We start from the raw sequence: 16,326 nt of genomic DNA, 5'->3' as shown, positions 1-16,326 counted from the left end.
TAATAATGTGTTGGGGTTTTTTAAAGAAATATGACAAAAGGTAGCACATGTCACTTCTGAATGACGTACACCATCGGGTGTTTCTTATGTGGTATTTTGTGTTATGTATTTTTTAAAGCTTCTCAAGATAAATTATAATCAAACTTCGATTCCTTTGCACAATAAATTGTGTTCTTACACTTGCTGGCGAGATCATAAATTGGTTCTTTTCTGGAACATAAGTAGACAATAGATGTTAAGGGTCCCAAAATGTTAACTCATATGCTAGACTGAGGACAAGTCTTAAATGTGGGATGAAAATGTATGTACAAAGATGTTCACTACAAGTGTTATTTATGCAAATGTTCTGAAAAATTAGAAACACTTTAAATAGAAGATTGGCTTGCCGAAACTGGTTTGGCTCAGTGGATAGAGCGTCGGCCTACGGACTGAAGGGTCCCAGGTTCGGTTCCGGTCAAGGGCATGTACCTGGGTTGCGGGCATATCCCCAGTAGGAGATGTGCAGGAGGCAGCTGATTGATGTTTCTCTCTCATCGATGTTTCTAACTCTCTATCTCTCTCCCTTCCTCTCTGTAAAAAATCAATAAAATATATTTAAAAAAAAAAAAAGATTGGCTTAGTAATTGTTAAAATCCATGTTATAAGATTGTGGTGGAAGATTATACAGGGACTAAATGTTGCTTGCAACAAGTTCGAAATGTGAGAAAATACAACATATCAAAAAGGAAGATATAAAATTTCACCTTGGATATAATCTTGAAAATGTTAAAAAAAAAAAAAAAAAAACCTCACATGCACAAGGCAGACTGGAATGAGATACTGAATTGCTTTAGCATTGCCTGATGATGAGCTTATGGTTAATGATATGGTCTTTACACAGCTTGCAGTTCCCAAGCTTCTTTTCAGGGGGTATAAGTTACTTTAAAAATCGTTGTTTTAAAAATGAGTATATTTGTCCTATCAATATTTATTCCTGATAAAGACGAACTGGAACTTTAAGAAAATGTATCAATTGGGAGGGTCTGTGGGAGGAGCTAGGGCCTATGGCAGTTCTTGCACTCTTACCTAATCATGAGAACCCTACACACAAGAACCCTACAGGGAGAACTCGGTGTTCACAATAAAACTATGGTTCTAGCTTCCCTTTCCCTTAATTTCTGTTTCCCCTTATATAAACACTCATCCACCTTGGCACACAGGCTAGAGATTGCCACGTCTGCATACACTGTGTGGCAACCATCCCCTCCCCCCCCCCCCCCCAAAATAAATCCTTGGTGATGAAACACCTAGTCGATATTATTTTTTTTAGTCGACATGCCAAATAAGTATTTAAAAACAAAAAGGAATGCTAGGGTTACATTCTGCCCTTCTGGGTCAGGCAGTGCCCAGACGTACGTCATATCCCCGGAGGACGGCCAGGTGGAAGGACAGGAGCTGCAGGGGGATCACGCTGAGGATGCCCTGCAGGCAGTCCACGGTGGCGGGCAGCTCGATCATCTTGTAGGCGAACTTGGAACTCTCGGTGTCGTCCTTGGAGCACAGTATAATCGGGCGACCCTGGAGCAGAGGAAGGGGGTCACGAAACGCAGCTCATCCCTGAAAGAAGCACCCCTCACAAGGCTGTTTCTGAGCTCAACATCACTGCCAGGAGGACAGTGACCCTTTGTTTCTGCTGGAATTCCGGGTGAGGTGCTATGTATGATTCATGCAAAGGAAACAGTGGTTTTGACGCTTTTTGGTGAGTTTCTTTCCCTTCCCGGGCAGGGGATAGCCCTCCTGCTTCCCTCAGTGCCCGTTTCTGTGTGGCTCCAATGTGCCTTGCAAAGGGCAGAGCACACCCACTCCTTGCTCTGATGGGGCTCACAGTTGAGTGGTGGGAAACAAAACCAGACCAGAAGCCAGTAAGTAACGATGAACTTCAGGAAGGTGCCACAAAGGCGATAAAACGGGGGTGCGCTTGGGGGAGGTTGGTGAAGCCTGGGGTGGCCTCTAGAAGGGGACATTGGGCTGAGACCTGGCTGACCAGAGCCAGCTCTGAGTGTGTGGGAAGAACATGTAGGGCAGAGGGAACCGCCAACACCAAGGCTCGGAGGCAGGAAGCAGCTGGCATGCGTGGGAAACAGGGCAGGGGCTGGATTATGCGGGCTCATGGTCACTATAGTTTTTTGGAAGCCACTGGAAGGTTTTAAGCAACGAGGCACAGTGATTGTGTCCTGTAACTTCCACCCACCATGCTGATCCGGGAGTGGCAGCAGCTGGCTCAAGTGCCCTGTCGGATGTTACCTCCCTGTAAGTTCTAGGCCTTCCAGCATGGATGTGGGGGAGTCCCACCCTCCCACCTCTGGACAGCTGCAGTGTAATAGACTTCGGCTGATCTTTGTCCCTGGCTCCTGGGAGGGGACCTCTAAACTCTTGGGCTTTCCTGAGTGATAGAAGTGTTTGTTTCCCATGGTGGGTGTATGGGAGTTTATGCTAATGAGGTGACTCATGGTGGGCCCAAGGATAGTTTGAGGATGGGGGATGACCATGCCGGGAAGACAGACAGAGAATTGGGGCTTTGAGCCAAGTGATACCAGTCTGAGCTCCTGACCTCCAGGAACAGAAGAGGTGCTGGAAATTGACTTCAGTCACGCGGCCAATGATGCAATCTACTGTGCCTACATAATGAAACCCCAATAAAAACTGGGCCCTGGAGCTAGAAGCTCAGGCAGGCTCCCTGGCTGCAATGCTCACTGCTGTGTGGGAGGGGGAAAGCCCTTGCCCTGTGAGTCTCCTTCCTTTGCTGACCCTGATTTGTATCCTGCAAAATAAAACTGCAATAGTTACATAATGTTTTCCTGAGTTTTATGAGTCATTCTAGAGAATTAGTGACCCGAGCGGCTATCAGGAAATTCAGAAGTGGGGGTGATCTGAGAACCCCTGAACTTGCAGCTGGTGTCTGGAGAGAAGGCAGCCTGGTGAGGACAGTGCCCTCCACCTGTGACATATGACCTAACTGCAGGGGGGCAGTGCCAGGACTGCCCTCGGGACTCCCCACCAGGACTACCTCCTCTGGTCTCTGGGCCTGGGACCCAGCACAGCTCCGGGTGCTCTGGGTCACTGGACCTCACTCAGGAGCCGGTGTGGGCATGGTCGAAAGCTGGCCAGGCCCTTTCTGAATGTGTGCGCCACTCATGAGGGGACTGAGGAGAGACTCGGTGGTCATCCCTGCTCACTGGCAGGACCCAGGCATAGCTGGAATGACGGTGGCTGAGGTGGGCATGTCTGGGAGAGAGAAGGAGCAGGTGGCCCAGCCCCGCGGAGAGCCCTCACCTGGCGAGCCGTGATCTGCTGCAGGGCGTTCTGGCATTTGGCAAAGCAAGGGTCCTTCATGATGACCATGATGATGGGCATCTGCTTGTCGATCAGTGCCAGGGGCCCGTGCTTCAGTTCACCAGCCAGGATGCCTTCTGAGTGCATGTAGGTTATCTCTTTAATTTTCTGGGGAAAATGAGGTGGAATCAGTCACACTGGGCAGGCATGGGGCTAGAACACATCAACCAGAGGGAGAATCAGCTGGGAGGCAGGGCGTTGAGGGCCACAAGGCAGATGGACACACGGAGCGTCAACAGCACAGAGGGCAACTGGCAAGGCCGGGTCCAAGGGAGGTGGCCGGCAGTGATCCAGAGCATATAAAAGCCCAGCCTGCAGCTTGTGTTCCCAGACCAGCCCCTGGGCAGCCACCCGGCTCGGATGGACAAGTCAGGGTCACTCTAGCTTTCCCCAGGCCCCGTGCCCTTCCACAGTTAGGGTTTGTATTCTGTCTAGATACGCCTCCATCCAATTATCTGATTAATAATCATTTCCCCAGTCCTAGACCATTAATAAACTGCAAAGGGTTGCTCCAACTGTCCAGCAAAGTCACACCCCCTGGGGCTGTTACTGGCATTTTCCTGTGTGGGGAAGACCCGTTCTATTCCCCTACACTACGCCCGTCACCGGACTGCGAAGAGTGATGAAGGACACCTTTCTCACCCACTCATTCGGGTCGGGAAACGCTGTTGGAAGACTGGCTCCCTCCTGAATGCCATGGACGTCTGGAATGCCAGCCCCCATAGAGGGGACCATAGAGGGGCCATGACCGGGCCAGCAGCAGCGTGAACGCTCCTTTCCCCTCAAAGACTACGCTGGCGATGCAGCTGAATGCGCACCTTCCACCAGCACACTCGGGCGCTGCAGCCGAGCCCCCGACGGTAGAGGCATGGAGGCAGATCGAAGCACCCCCTCCCCAGGCCTCGCCTTCCTGCCCCTGAGCAGCAGCCTCCCTGCCTTTGGCAAGGGCGGGACCCTCCAGTGGAAGGTGTGGGAGTCGAGCACACGGGGTCAGGCTCCTTATAGCTTGCACCCCCGCCCCCCCTTCCCCAATAGTCTCTGAATGTTTCTTGTGAACCTACTGGGAGTCGCATTGTCTTTAAAACGGGGGGAAGAGGTGGTAGGAAAGAAGCAGCCGCTTGCTCCCCTGGGAAGAGGAGGGGAACCAGCTGGTCACGGGTGATGCCCTTGTCTGGGTACCAAGTGCTGCCTTAGCTGTGACTGTCTCCCGTTTAGCTCGGTTGAACATGAACAGCAAGCAGACGGTGAGTCAAGGGCAAGCACGGGGCCCAGGCCCCTGGACAGCCATGCCCACCCTCTCCATAGCCCCGTGTCCGTGCCCTGCCCCTGACCCACCCCATCAGCTCTCTTACACCAGCCAGTATGGATCTTTACTGCCGCAGGAGGCGAAACAGCCAGGCACTGGTTTAAACCGTGCAGGGCCTGTCAGGCTCATTCCCGCAAGATCTGCAGCCCCTCTCAGTTTGAGCGGTAACAGGGACACTCTGCAGAGGCCCCACCCCGCAATTCTGGTCTGCCCAAACCCCCCTCGCAGGCTGCTTGTGGTAGTGAGGGAAGAGCAAAGTCCACGTGCACCTGAGTTCGAATCTCAGGCTGGCCACTTCTGCTGTGTCATTTTTAGCAAGATGAATCTTTTGGAGGCTGTTTCCTCCTGGGTACAACGTAGACAATAACTGTCCCTATCTCAGAAGATGCTAGTGAGGTACAAATGGGCTAATCTAGATGGAGCCTGGCACAGGCTGACGCCTCTGGGGCTCACCCAAGGGTGTCCTACACGTGTATCCCGGGAGAATAAAGACTGGGAGCCCCTAGCTCTATGTCCCCAGGGCTAGAACACCCGGTAGTGGGCTGGTGCTCAATGGACACAGTGGACAACAGGCCCCAGCGCCTCTACCCTCGCTCAATGCCCTGTCCTCCTTGCTGGTTCCTCTGCAGGGGGTGGTGGTGTCAGGGTTGGGCAGAGGGTGCTCACCAGGGCTCCTTCCAGGCACGTGGCGTAGTTGTAGCCCCGCCCCATGACCAGGAGCGACCTCTGCGTGTAGAGCTCCAGGGCCAGGTCATGGATCTTCTGGTCCAGCGACAATACTTCCTTGATCAGCTCTATGTCGTGCACACAGCAGAAGGGGAGAGCCAGTTATACCGACTTTAGAACAAGATTCACAGTCCGAAAATGAAGCGCGTAAGACAAGGTTTAGGAACTCACATCACCTAGTACATTTGGCTTCTTTGCCTTAATTAATAAAAACATTATATATATTTAAATCAGTGAGAATAGTGGCATTGTTTTTTGCAAGTCTTAATATTTGACTTTGAAATGAAAAACAGGTTCTCATATCTCCTTCCTCAATCTGTTGTGATAATCTTTTGGTTAAAGTATAGGAAAAGAATGCAATCTCACAGAACTTTGCAGTTGGACAAGGGAGGAATGTTTAAGTAGCTTTTTCAAATCATTGTGAATGTTCTTTGATATTATACTACACGCAAGAAGCAACAATTTCCTAAAAGAGTACTTGCAGGTGTGGAATCTGAAGTCCTATCACCAAACTTTCCCTCCCTTGTTATATTAAAACATGCATTTCGCTAAATGGATCTTTTACACATGCATAATTCTGTACCATCCTGCATTGGTACAAGTGCTGGGAATGTGGTCAGGCTATCCGTTTTTCCAGAATCTTAAGTACGGTTGAAAGCTGGAAGTTTATCATTGGTAACAAATGCAGTCAGTGTTCTCAGCGTGTTGGGCTAACTTTGTTCGCTTTTGAGAAAATGCCTGCCACAAACCCAAGTCAGCTCGCTACTCCAACAACCACGTGTCTCTGAAACGACCCTCGTGCTTCAGGGTCCAGCAGAAGGACCTAGCGCGCCCTTCCCATCTGGTCACACAGCACGTTAAGAAGCACTGCACTTGCCGAAACCGGTTTGGCTCAGTGGATGGAGCGTCGGCCTGCGGACGGAAGGGTCCCGGGTTCGATTCCGGTCAAGGGCATGTGCCTGGGTTGCGGGCGCATCCCCGGTGGGGGATGTGCAGGAGGCGGCTGGTCGATGTTTCTCTCTCATCGATGTTTCTGACTCTCTATCTCTCTCCCTTCCTCTCTGTAAAAAATCAATAAAATATATTTAAAAAAAAAAAAAAAAAAAGAAGCACTGCACTTCATAAGACCAGTGCGGCCTCCTGTGTCATCACGGGCGTGCCTACGTGAGGTGGGTGTGCGGCGCTGAGAGCATGGTGCCTCGGCTGGGAGGTGTGCTGAGGTGCCCGGGGTGGCCACCGCTGCCTTTCAAATGTCCACACGGCGGAAAGCCAAACATGTCTTATTTATGAGAAAGAAGGCATCGCTATGAGTATAGTTTTGCAAAGCCCATCTTAGGAACTGCGGACTCAGACATCAGGGTAACGTCCCGCTTTGCCAGGGCTACTACTGCTTGAAGTGAAGAATGCCTTTCTTGGCAAGAAATTTCCAGCATGTTGTGTTGGGCAGGTTCAGACCCCGAGGCTTCGTATGGCCCGATGGTGGCTTTCCCTCCCTGCCTCTCTGGGATTGGCCCCTGGCTCCCAGGGAGGGCCCAGGACTGCCCCATCTCTTCAAGGGGCTGCCCAGCCTCGTGGCATCATGGGGTGAGATCTTTCCATTTTCTATTCTGGGGCCTGCACACAGCAAACCTAAGAGGTCTTTCCTTCCCTGGCGTGTAAGTGGCTGAGGGAAAGGAGCTCTGTGCACCCTGGCAGCCCCAGGATGGCCTCGGGCAAGGCGGCTGGTGCGGGGTACACGGAGTGCAGTGAGGGAGTGAGCGACTGAAACCAAAGAGCTTGCAATTTTGTGCGACAGACACCGTATCTCACCGACAGCGAAAGATGGAACCTAGCAAAGGAGGAGTTTGGTGAGACTCTAAAGGAGCTGGGGCAGGAAGAGACGCGGGCCATGTGCTCTCTCGGGTATTTCCTGCACACCTACTGTGTGCTGGCACCTGGCTTCCAGCAGTGACTGTGACAAGGGTGACTGTGTGCTCACTGAGCTGACATGCTAGTTGGGGAGACAAGCCAGTACATAGGCGAACAGTGAATTTTGGTCACAGCACGTGCCAGACAGAAAGGAACCTGGCTGGCCTGGCTGGCGTGGCTCAGATGGTTGAGCATCGTCCTATGCACCGAAGGGCTGCCAGTTCGATTCATGGTTGGGACACATACCTGGGTTGCAGGTTCAATCCCCAGTCAAGGTGCATACGGAAGGCAACGGATCAATGTTCCTCTCTCACACTGATGTTTCTCTCATTCTCTCTCTCTCTCCTCCTGCACTCCTCTTCTTCTCTCTAAGTATGTTCTCAGGGGAGGATTAAAAAAAAAAAGAAAACCCCTTGCCTCTCGGCGCCCCCAAAAAGAAAGAAAAAACAAAAAAAGAAATGAAACCGCTAACATTTCATAGAGAGCTGGGGCAGGAGGTGGAACCCAGGGTGGCCAGGGAGAGCCCCAAGAAGTGACACGTGAGCTGAGACTTGTGATGAGAAGCCATTGGCTGCTTAGGGAGATGGAGGAAGAGGGTTTCTAAAGGAAAGAGTGCAAAGGCCCTGGGGTGGAAAGAGCTGTTCACTGCTGAGGACCAGAGGTCCCGAAAGAAGGGGCTGGAGAAGGGCATTCTATGGGGTCAGAGGCGGCAGGGCCCAGCATGCAGGGCTCCGAGATGGGTGAGGAGCATGGACTTCGCTCTTGGCCCTGTGGGAGCTGCAGCAGGCCTGCAGTGGTGAGGGGAAGGGCGGGCGTGACTAACAGCATCACTAACAGCATCGAGAGGCAGGAAGAAAGCATCAGGAACAGCCCGCGGATTTGAACGTTGAGGGAAGTGTCATTTTGGAACATACCAGGCAACGACTGCAGGCCGCGGATGATCTCCCGCCGGCGATCTTGCAGTGAAACGCGGTCTTCTGACATCATCAGGCCAAACATCACCAGGGAGATGAACTGACTGGTGTAAGCCTGCGGACCAGCGGCAGTGCTGACCGAGGGGGCGGATGTGCCGGTGGCCACCACGTGAGGGGGGCAGATCACCGGGCCCCTCTAGGCCTCCGCCCGCCCGCCAGCCCGGCCCAGGCCCTCCCACAGGGCGCACTCGGCTTCTCACCTTGGTGCTGGCCACCCCGACCTCCGGGCCCGCATTGATGTGGACGCCGCAGTCGGTCTCCCGAGAGATGGAGCTGCCCACGGTGTTGGTGACGCCCACGGTCAGGGCCCCGCGGTCCTTACAGTAACGCAGCGCCAGGAGGGTGTCTGCGGTCTCGCCTGCCACACAGACCCTCCTTTCAGCGCGTGTTCACGGGGGCACGGCTCTGCCCCACCCACTGGCTCCCCGCTCTTACACAAAACTCAGTGCCCAGACACAGCCCACTGCACCCAGAAAGGAAAATGCATGCTCAACCGTTTTGCTGGTTGGTTCTTAGACTCAAGGTTCCACTGCTGTTTATGCAGCAAGCACCTTCTCGCCCACTGCCCGCCGCCGCTCCTGGCAGTCCTGTGAGGCTACTGTCCTCACTTCCCGTGGAGGATGGGGACTCAGCAGAGGAAACCAAAGCCTGCCACTCAAGGCCAGGAGTCAGCACCAACCTGGGTGGGCCTGGGCCCAGTGCCCTTTCTATAGCTCTGAGCTGTCTTGTTCAGAATGCGCCCAGATTTAACATTTAAAAAGCAAGAATGCCCCCAAATGGCATTTCTCAAATAAACCTTGTTATAAAGAGAAGCGCTTCTTGCAGCCTTGCAGTGTGGACAAAAATTATTTTTACAATAAAACTACGTAAATAGATCCACACATAAGCCAGCACCAACTCCCTAAGTTTGCAAATCCTAAAGAACTCAAACTAAATTCAGCACAACCCAGGCCATACAACCAAACCCATTCGCTGTGCGCTCAACCCCTGCTCCTGGCTGCGCCCTCCCCAGCAGCTCTTCCGCAGTGCAGGCTGCAAGTCCCACCCTTTCCTCCCTTTTCCCTCCAACTCGCATCCAGCACTCTGGGTGTCACCCAGCCCTTCCTCAGTGCCAGCGGGGGAGGGGAGAGCAGGATGCCTCCATCTCCATCAGCCCTGCTCCCCAGTGTCTGGTACAGCACTTTTTAACTTAATGGACAGGGCTAAACAACATGAAACTTTAAAACCCTTCGGTGAAGATACTCAGGAGCTGTCCCTACATTATTTTCACATTAAATCCACCTCTGTTCTTTGGTGAGTGGCTCCCAGCAATTCATGAAACATTTTTAGATTTTGATGGGACCATAAGCCAGCAATGCTGGCAGCTGAAGTCACAGGGCAGCCCCTGGGTGCCTGGTGCTCAGCTGGAGGTGGGTGTGTCTGTGTGAGTGTTTGTCATTGAAATAGGAGTAGGATTAGGATTCCAAAATGGAAGCCCTGATATCTATAGGAACTTTCAATACTGCTTCCATTTTCTGGTTAGTTTTCCCCCCTTTTATCCAAAAGAGATACATTCTGAAGTCCTTACGGATGAAATAGCACAACGTCTGAGACTGGCTTCCAAATAACCTGTTACTCGCATGCCTCCCTCCCTTGTGAAAGGGCCAGGTGTGTAAACAGACCCCAGGTCTGCTGAGCTGATCACTGCTATGGTGAGGCAATGCCTCATGACAATCTCTACTCTGATAAAGGCCTGGGAATTTCCCATAATTAAAACGTTTTTAAAACCCTCCTGGAGCTCACAGGCACTCCCAGCCTATGGCCACGGTTCACCTCTCCAACCATATGCCCAGCCCGACGGGAGCAAATATCCAAGCTTAGTGTTGGGATGGCACCCGGCGGGGTTTGCTGAGCTAGCCCTACCCTGGAGCAGTCTCTCCAGGCCTCCCCTGCTGGCGGTGTGGGCACTGCCCAGCAACCACACAGCCTCTGAACCAGCGGAATTTTGAAGAACTTGCTCATGAAACCCAGCACACATTCATGGCGCCCTGATGGGTGGTCCCATACACCTGGAGGAGGAAGCAGCCCTGGCTGCATGGCCCTCCCCATGGGGACGGTCACCAAAGGTGCTGAGGGTGCCATGAGCAGATGCGGGAGAGCAGCGTGCGGCTGGTGCATGAGAACTTCGGGGCGTGAAGATGAGGGGACAGAGCGAGGTGAGCGAACACAGCCCGATCCCTTACCTGACTGGCTTATGAAGAAGCAAACGTCATCCCTGAACACGGGCGTGTTCCTGTCCAGAAAATCGCTAGCAAGTTCCACCATCACGGGGAGTTCGGTAAGCTCCTCCAAAACTTGTCGCGTCTGAAGCCAACAAGAATGGGGACTCAAGTCAGTCATGACGCTACAGGGACACCAGAGACAACTACTGGGCTTCTAGAGACAACTTGCGACATGGAGCCTTCGTATCAGGTGGGGAGGGACCTTCAGGCACCCAGGGCAGAACCGCAGGAGAAAGGTGGTGCCCGCTCTCGAGCTGGCTCACAGGAGCCAAATCTAGACGGCCAGACGCCTGGCAGCACGTAGGGTGCCTCTTGTCCTAGGCCGCCACCACCTCCCTGGCCACCCAGGCCCACGCACTGCACTTACAGCCACAGCGGCATGGTAGCTGGTTCCACAGCCAATCACGATGAGCCGTCGGCACCGTCGGATCTCCTTCAAGTGGGCCTTCAGGCCGCCCAGGAGCACTGCGGGGTGCGCGGGGGATGTCAGCCCGAGCCCTCACACAGGCACTGCGCAGGGCCTGGGCAAGGTCCGGGGAGGGATTACCTGTGCTGGTCTCAAAGTTCACCCGCCCTCTCATAGTGTTGAAAACGGATTCCGGCTGTTCGAAGATCTCCTTCTGCATGAACGCACTGAAGTTACCTGCCCGATCAACAGCGACAAGACAGGTCCCTTCCATTTAGTTTCATTTCCAGGCTTAACTTTTCATCAAGACAAAGTTGTTATGCAGTTAGTCAGCACAACACAGGTAAAGACCCTGCAGGTTAGTCGCCAGGTGTTGTTCGCCTGATGCTCACGGGGACAAGTGAGAGGGCAGCAGGATTCCTACCTCAGCTTACACACCTGGCCCTTTCACAAGGGAGGGAGGCATGCCAGTAACAAATCTGGGCTGGTCGTATGGGGTCACACGCCTCTTTGCAAGGCCAGAAGAAAGTAAAAGCGCGCCTACGTAGGGAAGCACAAAGTAAGCCGGGCCCAGAGAAATAGACCACTTCCTTTTAAACAAATAGCCTCCGAGTTCTGTATTAAAGAAAAACCTTTCCAGTCACACATGCATTTTCAGGGCTCTGATTTGAATGGGGTTGGACGAGGTCAAAGTGACCATATGGCTGCAGTACGTTAGGGCCCAGACAGGTGCTGTGTTGATGATCGGAGGCGTCTAGACAGGTGGGGCTGTTCTCGGGGATGCACAGACATGCCATGGCAGTGTCCCTGCCTGCTACCTTCAGCAGAGGACTTGTACAAAAGGTGCCACAAAGCACCTAAGACAGGTGAGGAGCGTGGGCCACTGCACACACGGGGTCAGGGGGCTCTCTGAGGGGCTGACATTTCCAGGACATGATCAAAAGAACTGTCCTGTGAGAGGAACAGTAAATGCAATCACCTCCCTGCAGTGGGCAAGCCCAGGGCCTGAGTAACAGGGCGGCCAAGGGTGGGCAGGGCGTAGTGGGAAGGCTAGAGTGAGGTGGGGCCAGGCTGCATGTGTGTGAGGGGGTGCATTTTACTTTCAGAACAGGAAGCCATTGGAGGGCATTAAGCAGCAGGACAAAGGTTCTGATGTTCTTAAAGTTTGCCCAGGCTGCCCTGCGGAGAAGAGGGTGCAGGGGGACAGGTGCGGGTGCAGGGAGACGGGTGCAGGTGCAGGGGGACGGGTGCGGGTGCAGGGAGACGGGTGCGGGTGCAGGGAGACGGGTGCAGGTGCAGGGAGACGGGTGCGGGTGCAGGGGGACAGGTGCGGGTGCAGGGAGACAGATGCGGGAGCAGGGAGACAGGTGCGGGTGCAGGGGGACGGGTGCGGGTGCAGGGAGACGGGTGCGGGTGCAGGGGGACAGGTGCGGGTGCAGGGAGACAGATGCGGGAGCAGGGAGACAGGTGCGGGTGCAGGGGGACGGGTGCGGGTGCAGGGAGACGGGTGCGGGAGCAGGGAGGCGGGTGCAGGGAGACGGGTGTGGGTGCAGGGAGATGGGTGCGGGTGCAGGGAGACAGGTGCGGGTGCAGGGAGACGGGTGCGGGTGCAGGGAGACGGGTGCGGGAGCAGGGAGGCGGGTGCAGGGAGACGGGTGTGGGTGCAGGGAGATGGGTGCGGGTGCAGGGAGACAGGTGCGGGTGCAGGGAGACAGAGAGGCTCTCCTCAAAAGGAGAAAGGGGTCCATAGTTTCCCCATTATCCAAGGCTTCCGCCCAGAGAAGAAATGGTGCCTGGGGCATAGACACGTGTCCCAGAGGCAGTGAAGGGAGGCGGTGGGTGGACGGTCAGGCGGAGCAGGGGACCGGCGCTGGATATACTCAGAGGCTTCCTCGCAGGAGCCAGGCAGGCTCCCCACACCCTGAGATCACCTGAGCCCCTTCGTGGAGGCCCCACCGGGCAAGGGAGAGAGGCTCAGGAGCGTCCCCAAGGAGCACCTGCCCCGTGGCTGCTGCCCGGACTCTCAGGACACCTGCCTTTCATGATCTGCTGCAATTCCATCTGCAAGGTCTGGATGGCGCGAGAAGGGTCATCACTGGCCGAACGCTTGACCCGGTGAATGGAGAGTTTCCCAGCGGCCGCGGCGGCGATGTCATCGTCCTCGAGGAAGATGACGCGGTTGGTGTGTTCTATGATGGCGCTGGGGCAAGGCAAGCACGGGCGTCACGGGGGGGACTGTGCTCGACGGCTGCGAGACGGCCATCATGCCCGGCCGCCCCAGCCAAGGCCACATCAGGGCACTGACTGGCATTTTAGGAGGGAAGGGGCATCACACACTGGTTTGCTGCCGGAGGAAGGCCACCAAGAACTGACACCTGCCAGCACCCTGCCCCTGCTGAGCTACGAGAAAACAGCTCATGTGGGCGGTGAACCAGAAACGGCGGTGCAGCCCGACATTCTCGATTACACAGTCCCGGACGGGAAGGGGACGAGGCTCGGCTACCTGGCGTCGGAGGCGAAGAAGAACTCCACGGCTTTGTTGCCCACGGCCTGCAGGCAGGTCGAGCTGTCCAGCCTCTGCACCCTCGGTTTCCGGATGTTATTCACGGTCTCAATGTTGCCTGGTAAATGCAGAGAGGATCGCACGTCCTGTTAACCGCTTTTGTTTGAATAACATGCAGCATGGAGCCCATTTCCATCGGAATGTGTGTGCGAGAAATGTGCAATTTTTAGCTTTGGCTGTGTCAGCCAAAGAGCGTGAAGGATCCCCAAATAGCAAGAGCATTTAAACGGCCGCAAAGAGAACACGCCAAATCACCGCTGGAATCCGGGCAGGCTGCCTGCGTGTACCGGAGCGGCACGCCATCCCCCGGGCTTGGGATAATGGTGTAAAGTATCCAGAGTAAAAAAGCTTTTGGACAAACGGAGCCCAGGCTCAGCTGCCTGAGAACCTTCTGGATCTGGTGCCACCTGTGGGCCACCCAGACACGGTGAGGGCACCACGCCTCCAGGGGCAGGGCTGCGGGACTTACACGTCATGTACAGGACGGGGACCTGTTCTGTGGAGAGCTTGTATTCGCTCCGCACTCCGATGAGCAGGGGGCTGCCTCTCCTGCAGGGACGAAGGGGGTCGGGTTAGCCGTCACCTTGACACCTGGGACGGGGCTGGAGGTCCTCTGAGCACTGAGGACAGTCCCCACATCTCGCCTGCCCCCCGTGGCAGAGTCCTGTTGAGGTCCCACACGACGGACGCCGGCCACAGGAAGATGCTGCTCCAAGGCTCGGGGCAGACCCCAGCAGGCCAGCGTGAGCACCCCAGCTCGCTCCTGAGGTGCCACCCACCTGCCCAGTGAGACCCCACACGGTGCTGGCGTCCGAAGCCGAGTCCCTGTCAGGCCCTGGCAGCAGCAGGTGCGCCGGGGTCTCCGCCCGCCTCTGCTCCCCGCCCATCTCTAAACAGGGAGCCCAGGATCTGCACGAAGACTCTCTTTGCCCCCTTTCATCCGGCTGAGGTGTCCTCCAGCCTCGGGAGCATTCAGCGGACGGGCTTTGGGTGCGCTCAACCTTGTGGGCGACTTAGAGCGCTTTCTAGGGCCGTTTTGTTTCTGCCTAACGAACACCTCGGTGGAGTTTGGAATCTCCAACCTGCACAAGGCAGACTTCTCACAAAGAGGACGGCGATGGGCAATTCCTGCAGCTGCGCTGAGTGAGGGCCCCCAACTCAAGTCCCCTGTACCCCCACCCCAGCTCGGCCACTAGCACCAGAAGGCAGTCTTCAGCAAAGTGCTCGTGGCATTCCTTTCTGGCTCACAGCTTCTGCAGGTACTGTGTTTATCAGGCATTGTTCTGTGAGTTGAACGGCATCCTGCCTCCAAGACCTAATGGTTTGCTCATTCTTACACATGACAGCATGCAAGTCAAATTCCCAGTGGGTGTGCTGGGCAACACCAGTTCGCTTCCGCAACTCAGGAACTCCAGGCCGTCCAAGAACACGTGCCTTTCCTCCCCTGCATGCTAGCTGGTTAACAGGAAGGAAGCACTGGGAATGTGCTAATAAGGCAATTAGAGAGCGCTGTCTCCAACACATTCGTTAGAAGACAATGGGGCAATATTTTACATCAACCAGTTTCATGCTAACTTAGATCAATGTACTCATGAACGACTTGAGTCAGCCTGAGTCCACCCCACATATATCCACTTGGCCTGCTAACCTGACTCAATACAGGCCCTAAATACTTCTTCATTAGTAATAGATCTTATTTTTCAGTACTGTTGCCTGTTTGGACCTCACTCTGATTTCTCCACGTAGGGGGACAAAGTCTGTGTCTTTGCAGAAGGTGTTGTGAGTGCCTTGAATATTTTGGACAATCTTTTAGCTTATATAATAAAAGCCTAATATGCAAATTGACCAAATGGCGGAACCACCGGTGGAATGACCAGTCGCTATGACATGCACTGACCACCAGGGGGCAGACACTCAACACAGGAGCTGCCCCCAGGTCACACGCCCCGGGTCAGCCAAGGCAGGTGCCAGTGGGGTCCCCCCCACCCCACCCCCATTACCCTGCCGATAGGCCCTGATCGACGGCCAGGCCTAGGGACCCTACCCATGCATGAATTTCGTGCACTGGGCCTCTAGTTATATATAAAGCACATCAGAGACAAAGTTCTTTCTGGGTCCAATGGGAAATTAGCTTACACATTCTTTATAATAATGACAGTTAGAAAGTACCCTAGTTATCTATATTTCTTGTTAAATGTCTCCCCAAAATGTTTTTTATGGGTTGAGCTCTATAGCTTCTCCAGTCTTTGTGCCATATAATGCTCCCAACACATCTCAAAGATTCTGCAGGTTATAGAGACAATTTAGAAAAATAAAACTTTACTGCTTCTTCACACTGTCTTCTACATTCACTTAAAATAGTAATGTTATGATAATAGATTTTAAAAGGGGTTTCTAAATTTGATAAGGACCAACTGGTATTACAAAGTTCTATAATTTGAAGGAATAAAATTCCACAGGATAAATTAATTCCTGTCTTAGAAAGAATAAAATCATAATGCATTTCCTGCCTAGACAGTTTGACAGTCTGCAAGGGAGAGCCCCACCCTCTCTGGCCCAGTCTCCCAGGGCCTGAGGGCATTTTTTACGGCTCCTCAGTGCCTTCAGAAGGAAGCCTGCAGCCCTCAGGGCATCTGAGGCTCTGCAGAGCTGGACCTCTGCACGCGATCCCACTCCCCGTCAGTCTCGAGTGTCCCCATCACCTTGCTCACTGCTGTCCCCCATGTGTGGCATACAGCAGGCATCAATAAGCACACACTGAAACTGGAAGAGCCTCGAGTCGCACCAGTACTCCCTCCCTACATCCTGGC

General features: G+C 54.0%; 1 protein-coding gene across 1 annotated transcript in view; it reads right to left on the bottom strand.

Moving 5' to 3' along the window:
* GFPT2 (glutamine-fructose-6-phosphate transaminase 2) overlaps window positions 1-16,326 on the bottom strand; it is a 42,002-nt gene that overhangs the window by 1,245 nt on the left and 24,431 nt on the right. The window contains exons 8-18 of the mRNA XM_059695651.1: window positions 13,986-14,065; window positions 13,457-13,574; window positions 12,990-13,153; window positions 11,095-11,190; window positions 10,915-11,012; window positions 10,509-10,629; window positions 8,487-8,644; window positions 8,227-8,341; window positions 5,345-5,472; window positions 3,313-3,480; window positions 1,396-1,557 (exon numbers count right to left, since the gene is read on the bottom strand). Coding sequence (XP_059551634.1) covers window positions 1,396-1,557; window positions 3,313-3,480; window positions 5,345-5,472; window positions 8,227-8,341; window positions 8,487-8,644; window positions 10,509-10,629; window positions 10,915-11,012; window positions 11,095-11,190; window positions 12,990-13,153; window positions 13,457-13,574; window positions 13,986-14,065 — 1,408 coding nt within the window. The remainder of the gene's footprint in view (window positions 1-1,395; window positions 1,558-3,312; window positions 3,481-5,344; window positions 5,473-8,226; window positions 8,342-8,486; window positions 8,645-10,508; window positions 10,630-10,914; window positions 11,013-11,094; window positions 11,191-12,989; window positions 13,154-13,456; window positions 13,575-13,985; window positions 14,066-16,326) is intronic.

Source organism: Myotis daubentonii, chromosome 5 (genome assembly GCF_963259705.1).
Source record: "Myotis daubentonii chromosome 5, mMyoDau2.1, whole genome shotgun sequence".
Taxonomy (NCBI): Eukaryota; Metazoa; Chordata; class Mammalia; order Chiroptera; family Vespertilionidae; genus Myotis; species Myotis daubentonii.
Note: the sequence above shows the minus strand (reverse complement) of the source record. Positions and strands in the feature narration are given on the sequence as shown.